We start from the raw sequence: 21,509 nt of genomic DNA, 5'->3' as shown, positions 1-21,509 counted from the left end.
CGACCACATTAGAGTCATAAAACAAGGCCCTCGCCTGATAGCGGAATACACCAAGGAATTTTGGGTAGACTGGCCAGAGGATATCCTAGTCTGTTGGTTCAAAGATGGACTAAATGATGATCTATATACCACCTGCCTGGCCCGTGGGGCCCCAAACCTCCTGCACAAATGGTACATGGTAGACGAATGGTACAGAGGAGGTAGATAGACATGACTCGAAACTGGTACTGCACTGGCAAGTTTTGGAAAAGATCCCCACCCCAGGGGAAATGGGAAGTTTTCAAACCCCAATCCACCATGACTCCAAGAACATCTGGTTGCTTTAAATGTGGAAAGGAGGGACACCGCGCAGCAGAATGCCATTCGAAAACCCCTGCCAGAAAGCCAGACCACCCATCAGGAGGGAAACCTGGAACATCCATCCCTCGTGGAAAGGAAACAGGCCTGAGAGGCCGAGTAGCTGTGGGATTCTGATCCCCCCCCAACCCTGAGGAAGAATCCAAAATGCTCCAAGGGGACCTGAGCCAGTCCAAAAGTGATCTGGAAGATGACCCGCTGGTAAGCAATCCAATTGAACCAATCACCCTTCCCCTAAGACTGTTTATCCCCAACCGAGGGAAGGGGGAGGAAGTTGCAGCACTGCTGGATTCGGGATACACCCGATGCCTAATAAACCTCCCTTGCAGATAAATTGGGAATCTAACTGAAAGAAATGGAAAATCCCATCGCTTTCTGCCAATTAGATAGAACTATAGCGGCGGGGAGGGGAGACAGACAGGTTTACCACAGAATCATTGAAAATAAGACTAGGGAACCATAGGGAGATGCTCACATTCATTGTAGCCCCAGGAATGGAAGAGCCGCTGGTCCTAGGTCTCAAATGGAATCCAAAAATAAATTGGAGGAAAGGAACTGTACAATTCCAGAGAGACGTAGTATTTGCAAAAAGCTCAGAGGAACGGATAAAGAAAGGGACAGAGAACAGAGAATCAGGCATGACCGGACAGTCGACTGAACCCATTAACATCCCCAATGAGTACCAGGATCTGGCCCAAGCATCTGGTGAGGAAGCTTGTGATGAACTCCCACTCCATTGAGCCACAGACTGCGCTATCAAAATCCTATGAGGGGCTAAACTCCCCAAACCACAAATGTACTGCATGGTTCCCAGAGAACTGAAAAAACTCAGAGCATTTATCAATAAATTTAAAAAGGGGCTTCATAAAACCCACCTGACCAAAAATAGCTGCCCCAGTATTATTCCGCGAAAAGAAAGATGGCTCCATGCGTGTGTGAATTACCAAAAATTGAATGCAATTAGCATAGAGAATATGTACGCGCTCCCCCTCATGAAGGACATGTTAGCCCACCTCTCGAAAGGATTTTTTTTTTCAAAGTTAGACCTATGAGAGGCATATTACCGCATCAGAATAAAGGAAGGGGATGAGTGGAAGACAGCATTTAACACCCCATTAGGATGCTTCCAATTTAAAGTGCTCCTTTTTGGACTGCAAGGAGCACCCGCTGTGTTTAATCAATTGATCAACTAAACCCTTCATGAATTTTTATATAAAGGAGTTTTACTGCATCTTGATGATATTTTAATCTACACAGAAACGATGGAAGAACACATCAAGGTACTCTGTGCAGTCGTTACAAAACTCTTAAACGCTAAACTATATGCAAAACTATCTAAATGCGAATTCCATCAAGAAAAAACTTGACTTCTTGGGGTATAGTATATTCCATGAGAGAATAGAAATGGATCCACAGAAAGTAGACAAACCAGTTTGCAGGGCTTTGGTGGCAGGCAGGAATCCGCGATCGTGCATGGTTTCTGCCTGGGCTCGCCACTGGAGCGACCCGAGCCAGTGTGGCTTTGGGGCTAAGCCACCCCGTAGAGGTGGTGAAGAGGGGGGGGATCCCAGCAGGGTCGAGGAAAGCCGCATCTTTCCTCCCCAGCTGGCTAAACTCCCTTTCCCGAAGGCGGTAAGAGCGGTGGTCAGAAATGGCTGCCTCAAAGAAGCATTCATCCTGGAAAAGAAAGTGCAGGAGGAAGTTAAGAAGTGAAGGTTTTGGCTGACCAGGATAAGAAGCAACAACTAAGGTATCCTGGAATTTAAATTTTATAAAAGATACATCGCTCCCAAAGAAGATTCGGAAGCAGCGAATGAAAGTGAAAAGGGAAAGTTTTTTTTTTTTCACTCTCCTTCCTTACGGTGACAGCAAAGAGAGATGAATGAGAAATCGGAAAAACCCGCTTTGGCACCAATAGGTAATTAAACTGGAAATATAATTAAATGCCAAAGGGACAATAAAGATTTCTGAATATTAAAAATCCTTTTTTTTGCTATAAGCGGGAAGGGAGAGGAAAAGAATAAGAGCAGGATTTGGAAGGTGGAGCCTGCCTGGAATTCAAAAGAATCTAAAGTTAAATCTAAACAAGACTTCTAAAAGATACATTTTAACTGGAACTTTGCAACAAAATAGTAACCCCAGGAAGAGAAAGTGAAAAAAGAAGAAAGTGTTAAAAGAAACAGCTTGTGTGTATTTGGATTGCTTGGCGACTTTGGGACTTATATTTGAATGACTAAAAACAATTGGGTGGTTGTTTAAAAAAAACTCTACAATGGCATCACTTGTGGATGAACTGAAAATGGAATTTAAAAAATATAAAGAAGAGGAACAAGAAGGGAAGGGCTGTTTTGGCTCCATTTTTCAATTTTTAGAAATGGCGATCTGTACCTACGAGAAACTACAAGAAAAGACTGCGCAACAAGAAGATTGGGACAAAGAAGAAGCCATCTTTGATGAACAAGTAACTTTATCTGGGGAAGAAAGGGGAAAGGGGGGAAAGAGGGTGGAGAATTTAAGACCTAAAAAAACAGCCAAAAAAGGGAAAAATAATGTTAAAAGTGGATATAATGTTAGAAAGCAACAAAAAAGGGGAATACAGAAGAAGGAAATGGAGGTGGAGAGACAAGGAGATAAAAAGGGGAGAGAGAAGCAAGGGAGGAAGGAAGGGAAGAGAAGTTACAAAGGTTTGAAGCAAGATGTAAAGAAACAGGACTTATTCAGAGATAATGGGTGAAAATTTAACTGAAATTTAACTGAAAAAGCGATTCTGCAAAGGTACAAAAGATTGTATTGTTATATTTGTATTAGAAATAATGTTAGAAAATTGGAAACAACGTATGATTAAAAAGTGGGATAAAATAGTCAGTGTAATTCAGTGAAACTTTTGTGAATAAAATAAATGAAATGAAATAAATGAGAGAATTGAACTAGGAAGGAATGGGAACATTTGAATTATTCAATGTTTTATAAAATATAAGTGAAGTGGGTGGGGGGGGGGAATAAGTGTTCCCATAGAAGTATGATACCTATTTGAAAAGAAATGTGTAAAATGTTTAAGAGTTAAATGAATATTAATATGAACGATAGAATTGAATTGGTATGGATTGTTGTTTTAATTATATTATATATTTATAATTTTTTCTTTTTTTAAAATACAGTGTGTAGTTTTAGAATGTACCAAGCAGAATCCGAATGGAAGTTATGTATTATATTAAGTGTTATAATTTTAGGGGAAAGATATAAAGCTGTCTTACTCCAATCAGTGATTACAGGAGAAATTTAGTTTAATGAGAAAAGATAATAGACAGCTGAAACAGGACAGACAAAGAATATAAGTATAATGATTTGAATCGAGATGAAATAAATAAAATAAAATTAAGAAAGTTAAAAGAGGGGAGAAGCTATATTGAAAACGTAGAATAGTAATAAGATATGGAATGGAATATAAAAATGAGCATGAACTTGAATTTGTGTCTGTACAAAGAGATGTAACCCGGGATCAAGCTGCTTTCAAAAAAGATGTTTTATGTTTTTATGTTTTTTGTTTTGGTGTTTATGTTTGTTTTTAAAATCAATAAAATTTTCAAAAAGGAAAAGAAAAGAAAGAAATGGACCCACAGAAAGTAAAAGCTGTAATGGATTGGGACCCACCGCACACCAGCAAACAACTGCAAAGTTTCCTGGGGTTTGCGAACTTTTATTGCTAATTTATTCCAGCTTTTGCAAACATCACCCTCCCTATCATGAACTTGCTAAAAATGAAGCGGGGGGGGAGAAACCCAAATCAAGGCAACCCCTTATCTGGACAATGGAATGCCAAGTGGCATTCAAGAAACTCAAACGTCTATTCTCAGCAGAACCAGTCCTTAAGCACCCAGATCCCAAACAACCTTTTGTCATCCAAGCAGACGTTAGTTATGTTGCAGTTGGAGCAGTCCTCCTCAAAAAGAATGGAAGTGGACAATTACAACCATGTGCTTATACATCCAAGAAACTGACGGAAACTGAGCAAAGATGGGCCATATGGTAGAAAGAGGCATATGCGTGATGGGCAATGCTCACATGGAGATGTTTCCTGGAAGGAATCCAAATCCCCTTTGAAGTATGGACTGATCAAAAAAATCTGGAAGCCCTGAAATATCCACAGAAACTCTCTGAAAAACAAGCAAGGTGGGTTCAATACTTTAAAAGGTTTAATTTCACTCTCAAATATTTTCCTGGGAGAAAGAACTTTGTGATGCACTGTCCAGAAAACCCCAATACAACAGCAAAAAGGTTAAGGTTATAAAACCGATGATCCAACCACCCCAACTAGCAGCCAAAGTAATCACCCAGGCACAAGAGAAAAAAAAATCACCCCTGACTGAAGACACGACCTCAATATTTAAGGAGGAACTACTTAAGGATGACTGGCTCCAGGCTAACAGAAACATTTGTTTAATCAAAAATGGACTGGCTTGGGTAGAAAACAAACTTTATGTTCCTGCAAGCCAGAGAATGGATCTCATGAAACGCTGCCACGACTCCAAAATAGCGAGACACTTTGGGCTTGTAAAAACCCTGCACCTCATCAAAAGACAATTTTGGTGGCTGTCCCTTAAAAAGGACACTGAAAACTATGTTGCGAGCTGCCCCACCTGTGCTGCTACAAAGAGAAGACAAGGAAAATATCCTGGACTTTTGCAAACAGTAGCAGACCCTTCTGCACCCTGGAAAGAGATCTCTATGGACTTTATAGTGGAGCTTCCCAAAAGTTCTGGAAATACTGTCCTTTGGGTTGAACCTTGGGTTGATCTCATTCTCTTCCTCCAGCTCTCTCGTTGCGACCCTAAACCTTTCAAGGTTGAGGACTGTGTATATTTGTCCACAAAATTCTTAAAATCATTACAACCCTCTAAGAATTTAGCACCAAAATTTATTGGCCCATTCCCCACCTTCAGAATTATTAACCCCGTGACAGTAGAGCTTCGACTTCCAAAAACACTTAGGCAGATTCACCCAGTATTTCATTGTAGCTTGCTCAAACCTGAGATCACTTCAAACCTCAGACCCCCCCCCTTCCCATATTGGGGTGATATTGACTGCTAATTATTTAATTAATAGGTTGTGGAGTTCCTCCATTAATGATACTCCATATGCAGTGCTATATGGGAGAAACTGGTTTTCATTTAAGTTTGGAAGCAATGTGTGGGTGCATATTCCAAAAGCAATTAAAAGAAAGGGACAACCAAAGGCTAGAAAGCACAGCCTATGAGCCAGACTCAAAGAGTTATTGCTTTAGCGATGGGAACAAGGGAACATGAAGTGTTCAAATCTATGACTTTGCCACAGGGTAGCAAAGCTGTAGGATGCAAGTGGGTATACAATAAGAAAGTACTGCCCAATAATCCAATACAATATAAAGCAAGGTTAGTGGCACAAGGGTTTTCACAGATGAAAAATCTGCACTATGATGAGGTGTTCCCACCAACTGTAAAGAGTGAAAGCATCAAACTGGCACTAGCATTGGCAGTGGCACATGTCCATAAAATCTGGCATTTTGACATAACCACTGCATTCCTCAATGCAGAATTAGAGGAAGAAATTTACATGGTTCAAGCATCAAGATATGAAAGTAAAAAGCCTAAAATGGTGTATAAATTGAACAAGGTGATTTATGGGCTGAAGCAGTTAGCCAGAAATTGGAATATATGTTTAGATACTGCATTGAAAGGTCTTGGGTTCAAGAGTTGCTGATGCTTGCATATAACTTGAAAGTTACAAGGTGGGGATTGTAAACAATTAGCATCTGTGGATGATCTTCATTTCATTGCAAAGGATGTACCACAGGTAGAGTTTGCTAATAAGTTGGAGAAAAAATTTGAACTAAAGAATTTGGGAGAAATACAAAATTATCTGACATAGCTTTCTCAGTAAACATTCTAAGTCACTTTACTGCTACACCAACCCAATTGTGTTGGATAGGTATAAAAAGGAATTCTCAGGTATTTGGAGGGAACTATGAATGTGGGTCTTCAAATACACGTATCTGGAGAATATAAAGTTAATTGGATTTATGTCTCTTCCAGTTATGAAGGCAGGGGGGAATGTCAGAGTATATTCATTAACTGGCAGAGACATGGTTAACAAAGTCAGCAAGTGAGTAAGCATGGCAACAGAGCAGTCAATGGGAGCTGACAGCCTAGGTGTGGTTTGGCTTTGCTGAGAATTGAAAGTGAAATTAAACTTGCTTGCTTGCTGAAACTAGGTATATGCTCTGAGCTGCTGCTGCTTGTGTTTTTGCTTATGTTATATTGAAAGAATCTGCAAATGGTATTGTAAACTTTACTCACATTAATATGTTTATAAAGAAGTTAATGATCCTGCTAAATCAGTCTGTGTGTTTTCTGGATGTGAATTTCTGCTGCAAACTCTAACATGGAACACTAAAAGTACTGCGCACACAGCACCTTTTCAGAGAAAGGTAGAATTATAATAGGCCAGTATAACTCCCCATTCCTCCCTAGTCTCCAAAATTCTACCTGCTACTACATATGGCTAAAGCCAAGTAGGCAACTCTAACAAGACTAAATCATCATCCTTGTCTTAGCCAGAGTCCAAGATGCTACTATTTTCCCAATTTTGTACTTGGTACTCAGCAATTTTATTTTCAGTTCAGGAAACTGTCAGCAAGACTATTGAATCTCTCAAGGGAAAACAACCTTCTACTACATTTATTCTCATTAACTGTTAATAAATTGTTTCTCCCCTTGTCTTCTCTTGTTAAACAGAAAATAATATCTGCACTTTAGAAGAAGAAACACAAAGAGATTCTTAATTCAGAATTTTCTCTAAATTAAATTTTCCACTATGATGCAAACTTTTGAAAATATTACTTGATGAACTTTGTAAAAAAATAAAGAAATATAAATAATCTTTAGAGGAGTATGACTGTTCGCCTACTATTACTGACACTAAAAAACCCTCACATTTTGTCTCAGTATCTCCATATAAATATTCAGTTGAAATGGGTGAAATGTACTTATCAAAATGTAAAATTTAATTTTATGCTACACATGGACAGATAATGTTGGGATTGCAAGCAAAAAGAAGAATATACAAATTTGATTTAGTGGCTTAAAAGAATGTAAATAATTACAACAATACGGTATTCAGAATTTGTTTTCCAGAAAATTAAAATAAGTTCAACACAAAGATTTTTCTTGGAAAACAGGCATTTGATCTGGGATTATTCTTTACAACCAAGGTAAAGATATTATCTCTTTTCTATCCCTTCTTTAAAAAAACCATCCTCTTAAATATTTTTGTTTATGTTTGCTATCCAATGCAAGGATATGTCACAAGCATAACAAAGAATCTTTCTCATTCTCCATGTAATTCTATTCCTTGGAAACACATACTGTGGAGTTGGGAAATAATAATGTGAAATTACTTCTCTTCTGGTCCAGAACTGTATAATTCAAATAGTAACAGAGTTTTGATTGCCCTTGAGGCATCTTGTCCAAAGTTTGTGAAATGAATTGATACATTTCTTACCAATAGCAGGGAATGGTGCATGTGATATAACTATAGTGATATAACTGAGGCTGATAATTATTACTGTCTACATTGATAATATTGATAATATAAATAATATATGTCTATATGGATAATATCTATATATTGTTTATATGTAACTATATTGTCTCTGAATTATTAAAAAGCATTATGTAATAATCTCAACTGACCAAAGTTACAGTGGGTAGACAAGATATCTGGTCCCTTTTGGTAACCATATAAAAGATTGCTATTGGACTTTAAGAAGAGTATATGGCAAAATGAATTAATAAATACAATGAATGAAATAAACAAAACAGAAGGTACCTGTGAAATTAAAAGAAAGAGGAAAGAGATCTGAATGAAGGTGGCTTGATTCTGTGGAGTTCATTTGATTAATACATGCATTAAATTTAAGGTTAAAAGTTTAAAATACATGTCATAATTATGAACTAGAGTTATCTGATTAGGTTACTGTAGTGCACATGATTCCATAAATTATTGATAATTGCATGTTATATTTCAGTGGATTGTGATAATCAAAACAAACAAACATATGAGAAAATTTGTATAGAATTCTCAAATTAGGTGATATAAATTAGTAGGAATAATATGAGAGAGTACAGAAAAATTAACTGGGTCATTTAGTGATCTGTAATGAATAAGAATGAACACTGCTGAGTACTCTATTGAAAAGCTCCCCCCTCCCCCAAAAGAATTGAAAATCTGATGGAAATAAATTTGCATTGCTTTTGTATAGTCAAAGATAACTCAAAAGGAGTTCAGCATGGAATTAAAAGTAAAAGAAATTGGTATAGGGGAGTTCCGGTTTGTCAGGCTTCGGAGGCAGCAGGAATTCACGTTTGTGCGCGATCCCTGCTGCACTCGCTGCTGGAGTGCCTTCGATCCAATTGGATTAGGAGGCTATAGTTATTCTGTAGGGATAACTGAAGAGAGGGGAGATCTGGGCAGGGGTCGGGGGATATCGCACCCCCCTTTCCCAGCCAGCTTAACTCCCTTTTCCAAAGATGGTGGAGCAGCGGTCAGCAATGGCCGCCACAAAGAACCTCTCAGCCGGACAAGTTATGTGCAGAAGGAAGTGAAGAAAGAGAAGGCTTTTGGCTGAACCGGGACGACAATTAACATTTGAATACCCTGGAACTTTGGCTTTTTAAGTGATATATTGTTTCCCAGAAGATTGTTAAGCTGCGGTGGAAAGTAAAGGGAAAGTTTTTTTTTCTCCTCACTTTCCTTCCCACGGAGACAGCAGATGGAAATCGGAAATACCCGCTTTGGCAGCAGAAGGTACTAACTTTGAAAATTAAAGCCAAGGGGACATTAGATTTCTAAACACTGACATTTAAAAATTAAAATCTTTTTGCTTTAAGTGGGAAGGAAGAGAGGTAAATGATTTATACCAATGTTTGTTGAAGGAGACTGCTTGGAGTTTTATAAGATTAGAGATTAAATTGCAATAAAACTTCCAAAAATACCTTGGAATTGTGTAATTGAATTCTACCCCAGGAAGAGAAAGTAGAAGAAAGTGCTAAATGAAACAGATTGTGCTGTTTGTGCTGACTTTGATTGCTTGATGACTTTGGGACTTTAACTATCTTTTGAAAGACTAAGAAAACATTTGGATTGTTTAAAAAAAATTTTTCACAATGGTATCTGTTGAAGAACTGAAAATGCAATTTGAAAAATTAAGAGAAGAGGAAGAAGAAGGCAAGGGTTCCTTTGGATCTATCCTTTGCTTTTTAGAAATGGCAATTTCTACTTATCAGGAAATGCAACAAGAAAAAGGCTGGGATGATAAAGAAGAAGCCATCTTTAACAGACATATGATTTTAAATGAGAAAGAAAAGGGTAAAAAGGAGAAGAAAATGAAGAATTTAAGTTCTAAAAAAACAACCAAGAAAGGGAAAAATAAGGTGAAAAATCGATATAATGTCAGAAAGCAACAGAAAAGAGGAATACAACAGAGAGGGGAGACTAAAAGGCTGGAGATGGGGGGGGGGTAAAAAGGTTAGATTTGACAAGGAAGGAAGGGAAAAAGTAAAGGGAAATTATAAAGGCTTAAAACAAGATGCTAATAAACAGGTTTTTTTCAGAGATAAAGGGTAAAACATAATCTAAAAAGAGATTCTGCAAAAGTACAAAAGATTGTATGGTAGTATTTGTATTTGAAATATGTGTTAATAGAATATTGTAGGGAATGTGTAATTAATGTGTAATTAGTTTAATTAACTAATTTGTTATGGAACATTATTTTTAATATACTATAAGATGTTTTATATTTTAAAATGTTATGTAGAATGTACTAAGCAGAATCAGAATAGAAACTATGTATTATTTTAAGTGTTAAATTTGGGGGGAAAATAGAAAGGTGTCATACTTCAACCAGTGATTACAGGAAAAACTTTGTGTTAAAGAGAAAGATAAATGGATAATTAAAAAAGAACAGACAAAAGATACAAGTATTATGATTTAAATTGAGATTAAATAAATAAAATAGAATTAAGAGAGTGAAAAGAGAGGAGAAGACATATGGAAAATATAGAATGTTAAATAAGATATGAAATAGTATATAAGGTGAGCATGAATTTGATTTATGTCTGTACAAAAAGTTATAACCCAGGGTTAAGCCGCTTTCTAAAAAGAAGTTTTATGTTTTTATGTTATGTATTTTGTTAGCTTATGTTTGTTTATTGAGGATTAATGATGTTGGATAAGAACATATGAAATAGTAATAATATGAAATATAGTAATATGAAATACATGAAAGCATAAGTTTAATGAATAAAATTGAACAGAAATAAAGGAAGAAACAGCGAGAAGTTGGAAAAGAGTAATAAGATATGAAGTTGAATATATAAGATGCATATTAAATTGTGTGTGGAAACGTGATAATTTAGAACTATGTTGTACTTAAATGAGATGTCTTATTAGTTTTGTTAAGCAGTTTTTAGAAAAGATGTTCTATGTTTTTATGTTTAATGTTTTGTTTGTCTGTGTATTCTCTTTGAAAATTAATAAAATTTGTTACAAAAAAAAAAGAAATTGGTATAGGAATAAGAATGATATATTATAGAATTGATGATGATATGATATAAACATTTTCATAAAAAAGATGATTAATACATCCCAAAAGCTATGAAAAATACTTAGATTGCATATATAGATAGTAATTGAAGAGGCATTAAAATATGTATGTGATTTGCTTATGGACTGAACATTCATTCTTGCTGTATTTTTCCATACAATAGAACTTAATGAAATTTAATGGAATTTAATGAATTTAATGGAAAGTGAATATTATTATATAAGCAACTTTTCTAATGGTCAAAAACATACTTGGAATAAAATAGTATATTTTAATCTAATTCTTATGCTGATTATGTACTGTCAGAACCACTAAATATATTAATGTAATTAATTTATCTTCTATTGAGGCTAAATCTGAGAATTATTATCCAAATTCTTTAAATCCCTGACAAGTATTGGGATACTGTTTCTGTGGAAATCAGTTTTACCACCTTAAAACTGCAAGACAAATATGTAAGCATAGCATCAAGAAAACTTTGATTACTCACATATTGGGAAGCTACTAAAGAAATAGTTATGCTAATGTGGAAAATCAAAATGAGTTGCTATGGTAATAGATTGTTTATAAAGAACTGCAATTTGTTGGTGGCAAAAGTCTCCAAAGAAATGTATCTGTTTCTCCACCCTAACTCTATCATAAGCAGGGGTGGGCTGCTGGGAGCTCGCAGGGACTCAGGTGATCCCCTAGCTAAGACTATGCAGGGTTCAGCAAGCACCCAAATCCCACTCCTGGCTGGCCTTGTCCTGCCCCAGTAGCCAGAGCCTTAGTGCAGGAGCGAAGCGGCCTTTGTGCCACACTTTGGGCTGGAACTCGTGCCCCCTGTACTCAGCTAAAGAACTGCACGGGGGACAATGACATGGCAAGGTGATGGCCGGAGCCTTAGTGCAGAAGTGAAGCGGCCCTGTACTTGCCTTCATGCCACATTTGCACTCAAGGCAGCCCTTGCCTCCCACAAGGGGGGAGGAGAGAGATAAGAGAAAGGAAAGGGAATCCTCCCCTTTTCTCTCTTTCATTTCTCTATCTTTCACATGTGCACACAAGCAGATACCCTCCTGGGCCAGGATCACTGTGGCGGCAACAGCTCCTGCTGCTGCAGCCACTGTGCGTTCATGTGAGTAAGCCAGCCATGTTGCGCAGGAGAGCCAAAGCTCTTCCCTCATTGCATTCGGTGGCAGCAGCTGCTCCTCCTTCCTGAGCCGACACAAAGGGGACTGTGGCTGGGCACTGAGTGACCAGTTGCTTTTTGTGATTCTGTGTCCTTCACAGGCAGCTCAGCACAAGCCACGGTCCCCTTCGTGTCGGCTCAGGAGAGAGAGAGAAATGAGAAAATGATGGAGGAAGAGAATGAGAGAGGAAAGAGAGAAACAAATGAGAGAGAGAGAGATAAAGGGGAGAGGGATACAGAAATGTGAGAGAGCTGGAGGAAGAGAATGAGAGAGAGGGAAAAGAGGGAAACAAATGAGAGAGAGAAGGAAGAGAAAGAAAAAAATAAAAATGAGGGAGAGAAAAAACAGGGAGAGAAAGAGAAATGAGAGAAAGAAAAGGGGAGAAAAAAGAAAGAAAATGGGAAAATGATGGAGGGAGAGAATGAGAGAAGAAAAAGAGACAAATGAGAGAGAGAAGGGGAGATGGAGAGAAATGAGAGAACTGGAGAGAAAGAATGAGAGAGTGGGAAATAAATGAGAGAAGGGGAAGAAAGGAAGAAAGAAAAAGAAAAGAGGGAGAGGGGATGGAAAAAGAGAGAAAAACAGAAATGAGAGGTGTTATGTCCTGAGAACTCTAGGAGTTCCCACTCAGGTCCATTCACTTTGTGTGGGCGTTCTCCCCCCTTTCCTCATTGGTTGGTTTTCCCCAGCAGCCAGCTATAAAAGCAGGCTGCGGGGTCCAACCAGTTGCTGATTGCTGCGAGCCAGTTCCAGGCGTGGCAAGCACGGTCAGCCCTTTATTGTTATAATAAAGTATTGTTGCACTCATGCTCTGGTTCAGCCTCTCTTTTCCCAAACTTAACACTGGCGACAAGGATGGGATGGCTACCAGAAGCACCATGCAACCGCTGAGTCACTAGCCGCCGATCCGCAGCCCAGAGAGAGCGATCAGCCGGCGATAAGAGAAACGCTGATCCGCAGCCAGAGAGAGCGGTCAGCAAACAAAAAGAGCAAACAAAAAGAGCAAACGCTGACCCGCTGACAGAGAAAGCGGCCAGCAAGCGATAAGAAGCGAACGCTGATCCGCAGTCAGAGAGAGCGGTCAGAATCGAAAGTTAGAAGCGTCTGTAGCCGCTTGTTAGCCCAGCTACAGGGAAAGTGAAGCGCTGCGAGCCGCAGCCGCTCAGTATCAGGCGCGAAATTCAAACAGTTGTCATTTGAATTTCAAACCTAAAAGGTACAGCACAGCGCTGTAGCCAGTCACTGACGCCCACACAGGCGCGAATCCAAACGCCGTCAACGGCTAACAGCCAAACGGGGTTAACCCAGAGAGAAAGAGAGGATTGCAAACAGCCTCTCCTGAGCTGAAATCACTTGCCCACCACGGGCACTAAAACATTGTCTGCTGCCCCAGAGAGATTTTTCCACAGGTTGTTCAACTGGTCCCAGCACCATGAGTTCCAATCCAGTCTTCCCGGCGTTCAAACCAGACGAGGAGAAGTGGGAATCGTATAAGAACCGCTTTAATCATTATATCGATGCAGTTGCCCTGGCGGATGCGGGAGAGCATCGGAAAAAATCGTATTTCCTAATCTACTGTGGAGCCACCATCTACGATACTGCCACGGCACTCGTGGCTCCTCGTGAGTTGAAAAACATTCCGTGGTCGGAGTTACTTGAAATTCTCACTAACCACTATTCCCCCAGGCCCTCACAGATTGCCAGGAGATTCACCTTCCGTATGAGGAAGCAATCGAGCAAGGAGACCATCAATCAATATATGGCCGCTCTCAGAACAGCAGCACTGCATTGTGGGTTTGGAACCTACCTGGAGGACATGCTCCTCGATCAACTAGTATGCGGGGTCAAGGACCTCCACCTGCAAAGGCGCCTTCTCGCCAAAAAAGACCTCAACCTCGCACAAGCAGTCGAGGAGGCCTTGGCAGCTGAGCTGGCAACGAACTCAGCCACCGAAATCCAGGGCCCAAGTGCCAAGCTGACATCACTTCCAGTCCACTCCGAGGAGGTGGTAGCAGAGGAAACCATCAGTGATGAAAACGAAGTCCACCGCCTCTCCAACGACAGACGGCCGCAGGTAGGAGCCAAACATGAAAACATCGGTCCACCCAAGCACATCACCCTGTGCCTAGCCTGTGGGGATCTCATCAGAGGGCCACCTGCAAGTTTAAAGGAGTCACCTGCAATAACTGCCATAAAGGGGACACATCGCGAGAGTCTGCCAAGCCCCCAAAGCGCAGCACAAAGACACCCCCTCGCACTCGGGACCACAGAGGCAAGTATTGAACTGTCGCACGCACCACCTTGCCAAGCACACTTGCCACACTGTTAGTAAAATTTCTCTCTCCGTTTCCCTAGAAGGTAAACCGTGCCGCATGGAGGTTGACACAGGGTCAGCGCTCTCAATTATCTCGTGGAACACCCTCAAGAGGCTCCAACCAAGCCTATCCACTAGCCGGCTCCAGAGATGCCAGTTTGGCCTGAAGGACTACCAGGGGAAGACCATTCCTGTAATCGGCAGAGGCAAGTTCCTTGTCAGTTTTAAAGCTTTTAAAGGTCACCTACCTCTAGTGGTAGTTAACGGCAATCTACCCACCTTATTGGGGCTCGATTGGTTTCCCCATCTCGGCCTAGGACTAACAGGAGTCCATGCTGTCTCAACCTCAGACACTGACTCCTTATTCGCTGATTACTCAGATGTATTCAGCGAAGAACTGAGGTGTTATAACGGTACCCCCATCTCATTCTCAGTTGACCCCCAAGCAGTCCCAATCAGGCTAAAACCGCGTAGGGTCCCATTTGCTATTCGGCCAAAACTAGATGCGGAATTGGATAAACTGTTAAAACAAGGGGTCATTGAACCAACAGATTTCGCCAAATGGGAGATGCCCATTGTCACACCCCTCAAAAAAGACGGTAGCCTGAGAATTTGCTCGGACTACAAGACGACAATCAATAAATTTCTACAAGTTAGCGCTTATCCTGTGCTCGTCATTCAGCACTTATTACACACATTCGAACCAGGCAGCATTTTTGCTAAATTGGACATGTCTCAAGCATATCAGCAGTTCCCTGTTGATAACCAAACGGCGAACTCCAGACAATTGTCACTCACAGGGGTGCCTTCCGATGCAAGCGTCTCCAATTTGGCGTAAGTGTTGCCCCTGGTATTTTTCAATCCCTCATGGAGCGGATTTTGCAGGGCCTCCCTGGTGTAGTACCCTACTTCGACGACATCTTAGTCTCGGCCAGGGACAGACCCCAACTCTTCCAGAGAGTTCGAGCTGTGTTAGAGAGGTTCAGACAGCATGGCCTCAAGTTGAAAAAAGAAAAATGTGCCATTGCCACTAGACAGGTGGACTTTCTGGGTTATAAAATTGACGCCTCTGGCATTCACCCCTGGAGTCCAAGGTTAAGGCAATCCACGAGGCACCCACTCCAACCTCCAAAACTGAACTACAGGCGTTCTTGGGGCTATTGAACTTTTACGCATCCTTTTGCCCCATAAAGCATCAGTAGCTGAACCCCTACACAGATTACTGGATAAAAAGTCACCGTGGCACTGGGGGCACAAAGAAGACCATGCTTTTCACGCCGTCAAATCACTACTCACGTCAGAGGCGGTACTTATTCAATTCGACCCTAACCTCCCTTTAGTGCTGGCAGCAGACGCCTCCCCTTTTGGAATTGGGGCAGTACTAAGTCACAGGCTTCCCAATGGCGCCGAGGCTCCCATCGCCTTTTTCTCAAGGACGCTCTCTGCAACGGAGCGCAATTACAGCCAGATCGATAAGGAAGCCCTAGCAGCTGTTGCAGCCGTGAAAAAATTTCACGAATTTCTCTTTGGCCATTTTTTCGAGCTGGTCACGGACCACAAACCCCTCCTGGGCCTACTAGCTGGGGACAAGCAGACCCCTCAAGTCCTCTCCCCTAGGATGACAAGGTGGACCCTCTTCCTGGCAGCCTACTCCTACAGACTTATACACCGCCCGGGTAAAACACTGTCCCACGCTGACGCACTCAGTCGCTGCCCCTTGCCGGCTCCGGCTGAAGACCCTGCTCCTGTCCACGCTATTTTCGAGATCACCCAGTTGGACCTACCCATCACTGCCCTTGACATTGTTGCTAAAACCAAGGCAGACCAAACGCTCGCCCAGGTGCTCGACTGGGTGAGGAGGGGGTGGCCGGGTGGCAATGTTGATAACAAATTCACACCTTTTAAGACTCGCATGCAGGAGTTGTCCAGTTTGCAGGGCTGTCTACTATGGGGCACTCGAGTGGTCATCCCGGCCTCACTGCGTCCGAGTTCTGGAAGCGTTGCACGAGGGACATCCTGGCATCGTGAGAATGAAGGCATTAGCATGCAGCTACATGTGGTGGCCGGGTCTCGACGAGGACATTGTCAATTGGGTAAGTTCCTGCAGCATTTGCCAGGAATCCCGTCCTGCTCCCCCCATTGCCACCCCTACTAGATGGGAAAGCGCCAGCGCTCCTTGGTCCAGAATTCACATCGACCTGGCCGGCCCTCTGCATGGGAAGATGTTCCTAGTGGTCGTGGACGCCTATTCCAAATGGATTGACGTAGCACAGCTATCCACGACCACCACACTAGCAATCACCAACGTGTTAACATGCCTGTTCGTAACGCACGGGCTACCCGACTCCATTGTCTCCGACAATGGCCCACAGTTCGCATCGACGGAGTTCAGCCGTTTCGCTGCCAGCCTGGGTATCCGCCACATTTTCACAGCCCCATTTCATCCTGCCAGTAACGGATTGGCTGAAAGGGCCGTCAGGACCACTAAAGAAGCCCTGGCAAGGTTCAACAAGGATGACTGGCACCACAAACTCTCGCGGTTCCTGATGAGCCAGCACTCAACTCCTTGTTCAGTCACCAATAAGTCCCCAGCTGAGCTCCTGATGGGCAGGCGTCTGAGGACTGTATTGGACAGACTACACCCACAATACTGCCCTGACTCTCCGCTCGCTTCCACATCGGGGGTTAGACATTTTATCTTACAGGAGCCAGTTTTCGCGAGGAACTTCGCTGGAGACCCCCTGTGGATCCCGGGCGAGATCGTAGCTATCACCGGGCTGCGGTCGTATCGGGTCAGACTGGAGGATGGCCGCGTCTGGAGAAGGCACATAGACCAACTGCGTAGACGCCTCAGCACCATCGCCAGCAGGGACCCAGAGGCACAAGACGAGGGGAGGCTTCATCCTCAGCCTCACATCCACATCACGCCCGGCGATCAGTTCACACCTACAGCCAGTCCCGAAAGCCCGAACACAGACAGCGGCGCCCAGACGGTTGACCAGCCCGATCCAGTCTACGGGAGCACATCCCCAGCGATCAACCCTACGAGCCCCGGGCAGGCCCGAACCGAGGGGCACACTGGTGACACTTTGCCGACTCTGCCTTCCCAGGCAGACCCCGGACGGACAGACGACGTTCCAGAGCTACGCCGTTCCGGGCGCCAACATAAACCTCCTGCCTACCTCAAAGACTATGCATGTTCGCATCTGGGGGGAAGGGGCGTTATGTCCTGAGAACTCTAGGAGTTCCCACTCAGGTCCATTCACTTTGTGTGGGCGTTCTCCCCCCTTTCCTCATTGGTTGGTTCTCCCCAGCAGCCAGCTATAAAAGCAGGCTGCAGGGTCCAACCAGTTGCTGATTGCTGCGAGCCAGTTCCAGGCGTGGCAAGCACGGTCAGCCCTTTATTGTTATAATAAAGTATTGTTGCACTCATGCTCTGGTTCAGCCTCTCTTTTCCCAAACTTAACAAGAGGGAGGGAGGGGGACACAGAGAGAGGGAGGGGAGGAGGGAGAGGGACCCATTTCCCACAGAAAACACCAGGACCAACAAAACCCTGGGTAGCCATGGCTGGGGAGTCAAGTGACTTGGTGGAGTGGTGTTGAGTTGGTCACGCCCACTCAGCCACACCCACCTAGGCAGTCATTAGGGCAGAGAGCACCTTGCTAAAAACTTTGAAGCCCACCCCTGCTCATAAGATATGCAAAGTGTAACTTGATCTTATGCATGAAGGATGTAAAATGATCTAACGAGTCAAAATACAAATAAAATAGAGAAAAACCATAGGATCCTTTCCCTAGAAAACTCCCATATTCACATGAACGAATGTGTTCTTAACAATCTTGAATTCAGCTAGAACCTTTCTGATATCTTCAAAATTCATATAGACAAAACTGACACATAAATATTCTGTTGCTAGTATATGTTTCATAAGGCTTCAGATCTGTGTTCTATAGTGGCAAAAGAAAAAAGAGTACCAGACATCTAATACATAGTACTGATTTCACTGTGTTTTCTTTGACAGAAAGAACATGACCTGACTTTGGTATCTATTTCTTTAAAATGGAAAAGATAAATTCTAGCTTATTGAAAAAGAAGAACCAACATAATTTAATACAGTAGATTATTTTTTGCTTTTGTAATACATCCTGAAATATAATTCAGTTGTCAACTGCATGCAAATTGCTAAAACCATATTTTCATGATGCACTCTAATAAAGAGAAATGAACATTTTAAAGACTTGTGACAACTTTCGCGACATACTGTTGCAAAAGAATGTAAAGAGATGAGTGTGGTAAATGGAAGAGGAATAGAGTTACAAAGGAAAGGAAAGGTTAAAACAAAAAGGTCAAGGGGTAACTATGTTAGCCACCAAGAAATTGGGGGGGAAAATAGGTCACAAAGAACGGAACAGAGGCACGGGAGAGAGAACTTAGGAAACGAAATTACAAATGAGAAGAAGTCATAAATAGGAGCCCCTGGATCCTCAAACCTTTTCATCCCACTTTTCTCTGAAGGGATATAAAATATAAATAATTTACTTTATATAAAGGATAAAAAAATAGACAAGAAGAGGGTGACCAGAAGTAAGGAAGATGGATTGGGTTACAGTGGCAGTAAGTGCACTGTTGCAAGAACTGAAGGACCAAATTAGGGATAGTTCATTGAGGAGAATATCTTTATGGCTGCTAAGAGTTGTCAATTATTTGGCAACAATAATTAATCAATCAATTACTGAAAATAGTATACATATGAAACAGGGTGGATTTCTGGGGGTTTGCAGGAGTTCGGGAGATCCTCTAACTAAGAGTCTGCACAGTTCAGAGAACCCACCAAATCCCACTCCTGGCTGGCTCTGCCCACTCCACCCCATCCCTCCCAGGAGTCCCCACACAGCCTATTTTGGATGCAGGTAAGTGCAGGGCACGCACGGAGGTTCAAGGATGGTGAAAAACAGAAGTTCAGGAAGGCTGGAAATAGGCCAACTTCTGGCTTCCAGAGAGCCTCTGGAGCCCAGGGAGGCCATTTTCACTCTCCAGGGACTTGAGGAAAGCCTCCAGAGCCCAGGGAAGGCAAAAATCCCCCCCCCCAACTGTGGTGCAGGAGGCCGACTAGGCCATGCCCACCATGGCCACGCCCACCCAGCAACTGGGCAGAGAACCCATTGCTAAGATTTTTGAAGTCGTCCCTGATATGAAAGCATGTTCCTGTACCTTATGAAGTAGATAATTATCCCACAAAATAACTATAATTTTGCTGACATTTGGTAATTTTTCCATAATGTATATATAAAAATAAATTTGGTTACATTAGCAATAAATAGACAAATGAAGTTTTCTAAAAATGCACAATTAAAATAATTTGGCATATAAAACTGAATGCCTTTGGAATTTTTCCCTATCCTATATTTTAAGGCACAACTAAATTATTTAAAATAGCAGTAATAAATTGTTATTTATATTTTATCTCAATATTCATTGTGATTAATTAAAATAATTATGAAGTCTCTCTTGGTATTGAAGGGGGAGCTACATCAGAATGTTAAGTGTATCTTAATGCAAACAGCACTGAACAAAAATACCATTTTACCTTCAGTTTATCAAGATGATCCTGCAGTGAGTCAATGAGCAAATCCCCAACTGGCTGCCAAGACTCTTTGACAGTTTCTGCCTGATGAAGTTTTAGATCAAAATCACCCATTGCCTCATGAAGCTCTTGTAGTCTTTCAAGGGCTTCATCAATCTTTTTTTGCCAGCCTGTAGATTGTAGATTCAGTTTATCCCATTCTGTTTTAACATCATCTGCCTGCTTCTTCAGGGACCGAGTTACATTCTGGGCTCTTTCACCTGGAGACAGCTCTAAAAGTGAAGCATATAGATAATATAAATAAAATTTAAAAACAAAATTAAGATTTTTTATTATTAACAAGCAAATACTTTTAAGTGTTATATCCATGGCACTGGCTCAAATTGAATAGTATCTAGGGGTGGTATCAGTGGCATTAAATCCACCTAAGTGGCATCATGGTCACCTATTTCCATATACAGTTGAACCAATATTAGATTAGAATATGCAAAGACAGTATTGGGAATAGAAATATAAAGTATATGCTCACTTTAATTTTAGATACTAATGTTTTATTGCTTATTCTAGAACCTTCTCTATGCCAAGGAATACAGATTTAGAATAATGATCAATAAGTTACACATAATAATTGTGCCCAATATTGCTATGCTCATAAATCTGCAAATTGATTACTGTTTACATTCTGTGTATTTTCCTTATTTTTTCATATTAAACTTGCAAAGTTTTAGGAAGATCCAATAGGAATGGATATTTTTTTAGCCACTACTGCTCCTTTTTCTGGAAGTTTATTATTGCTCTCTAGCATTTACCTCTCGGATCCTGGTAAAACTTCTCCAGTCCTTCCAGAGGCTTTTCAGATATGAATATTCGGGCTGTTTCAAGTGCATTCAAGATAATAGGGTCTTTCATTTTTAGTTCCCTCATAAAGGCCTACATAAGGAAACAATAAAAATATAAGCTGACATTTAAGTTGTTTTCATATCCTGATTATATATTTTCTTTTTGTCACTGAATGAAAAAGCAAAAAAGGTTAAATGTTTTCATGTTCTGTTTAGTAAGTGAAAAGTAAATAAATAAATACCAAGCTAGTTTGGTTAAATACATCCTTCTCAAAGACTCATGTTCTGAATTCAGTCTTTTTTTTTTTAAAAAAAACCAAATTTTATTGATTTCCAAAACTAATACACAAACAAACAAAACATAAAAACATAAAAACATAAAACATCTTTTCTGAAAGCAGCTTGATCCTGGGTTACATCTCTTCGTACAGACACAAATTCAAATTCATGCTCATTTTATATACCATTTCATATCTTTTTGCCATTTTACATTTTCTATATAGCTTCTCCCCTCTTTTAACTTTCTTAATTTTATTTATCTCATCTCAGTTCAGATCATTATGCTTATTATTCTTTGTCTGTCCTGTTTCCAGCTATCTATTATCT

The 21,509-nt window shown here is 41.1% G+C and overlaps 1 protein-coding gene across 7 annotated transcripts in view; it reads right to left on the bottom strand.

The window, feature by feature from the left end:
* Positions 1-21,509, bottom strand: part of DMD (dystrophin) — a 1,342,375-nt gene that overhangs the window by 399,114 nt on the left and 921,752 nt on the right. For all 7 annotated transcript variants that reach the window (XM_087938163.1, XM_087938162.1, XM_087938165.1 and 4 more), the window contains exons 57-58: positions 20,874-20,994; positions 20,068-20,336 (exon numbers count right to left, since the gene is read on the bottom strand). In XM_087938163.1, coding sequence (XP_087794289.1) covers positions 20,068-20,336; positions 20,874-20,994 — 390 coding nt within the window. The remainder of the gene's footprint in view (positions 1-20,067; positions 20,337-20,873; positions 20,995-21,509) is intronic.

The sequence above is a fragment of the Pseudonaja textilis genome, chromosome 8 (assembly GCF_049901715.1).
Source record: "Pseudonaja textilis isolate UNSWEBS1 chromosome 8, rPseTex1.2, whole genome shotgun sequence".
Classification (NCBI taxonomy): Eukaryota; Metazoa; Chordata; class Lepidosauria; order Squamata; family Elapidae; genus Pseudonaja; species Pseudonaja textilis.
Note: the sequence above shows the minus strand (reverse complement) of the source record. Positions and strands in the feature narration are given on the sequence as shown.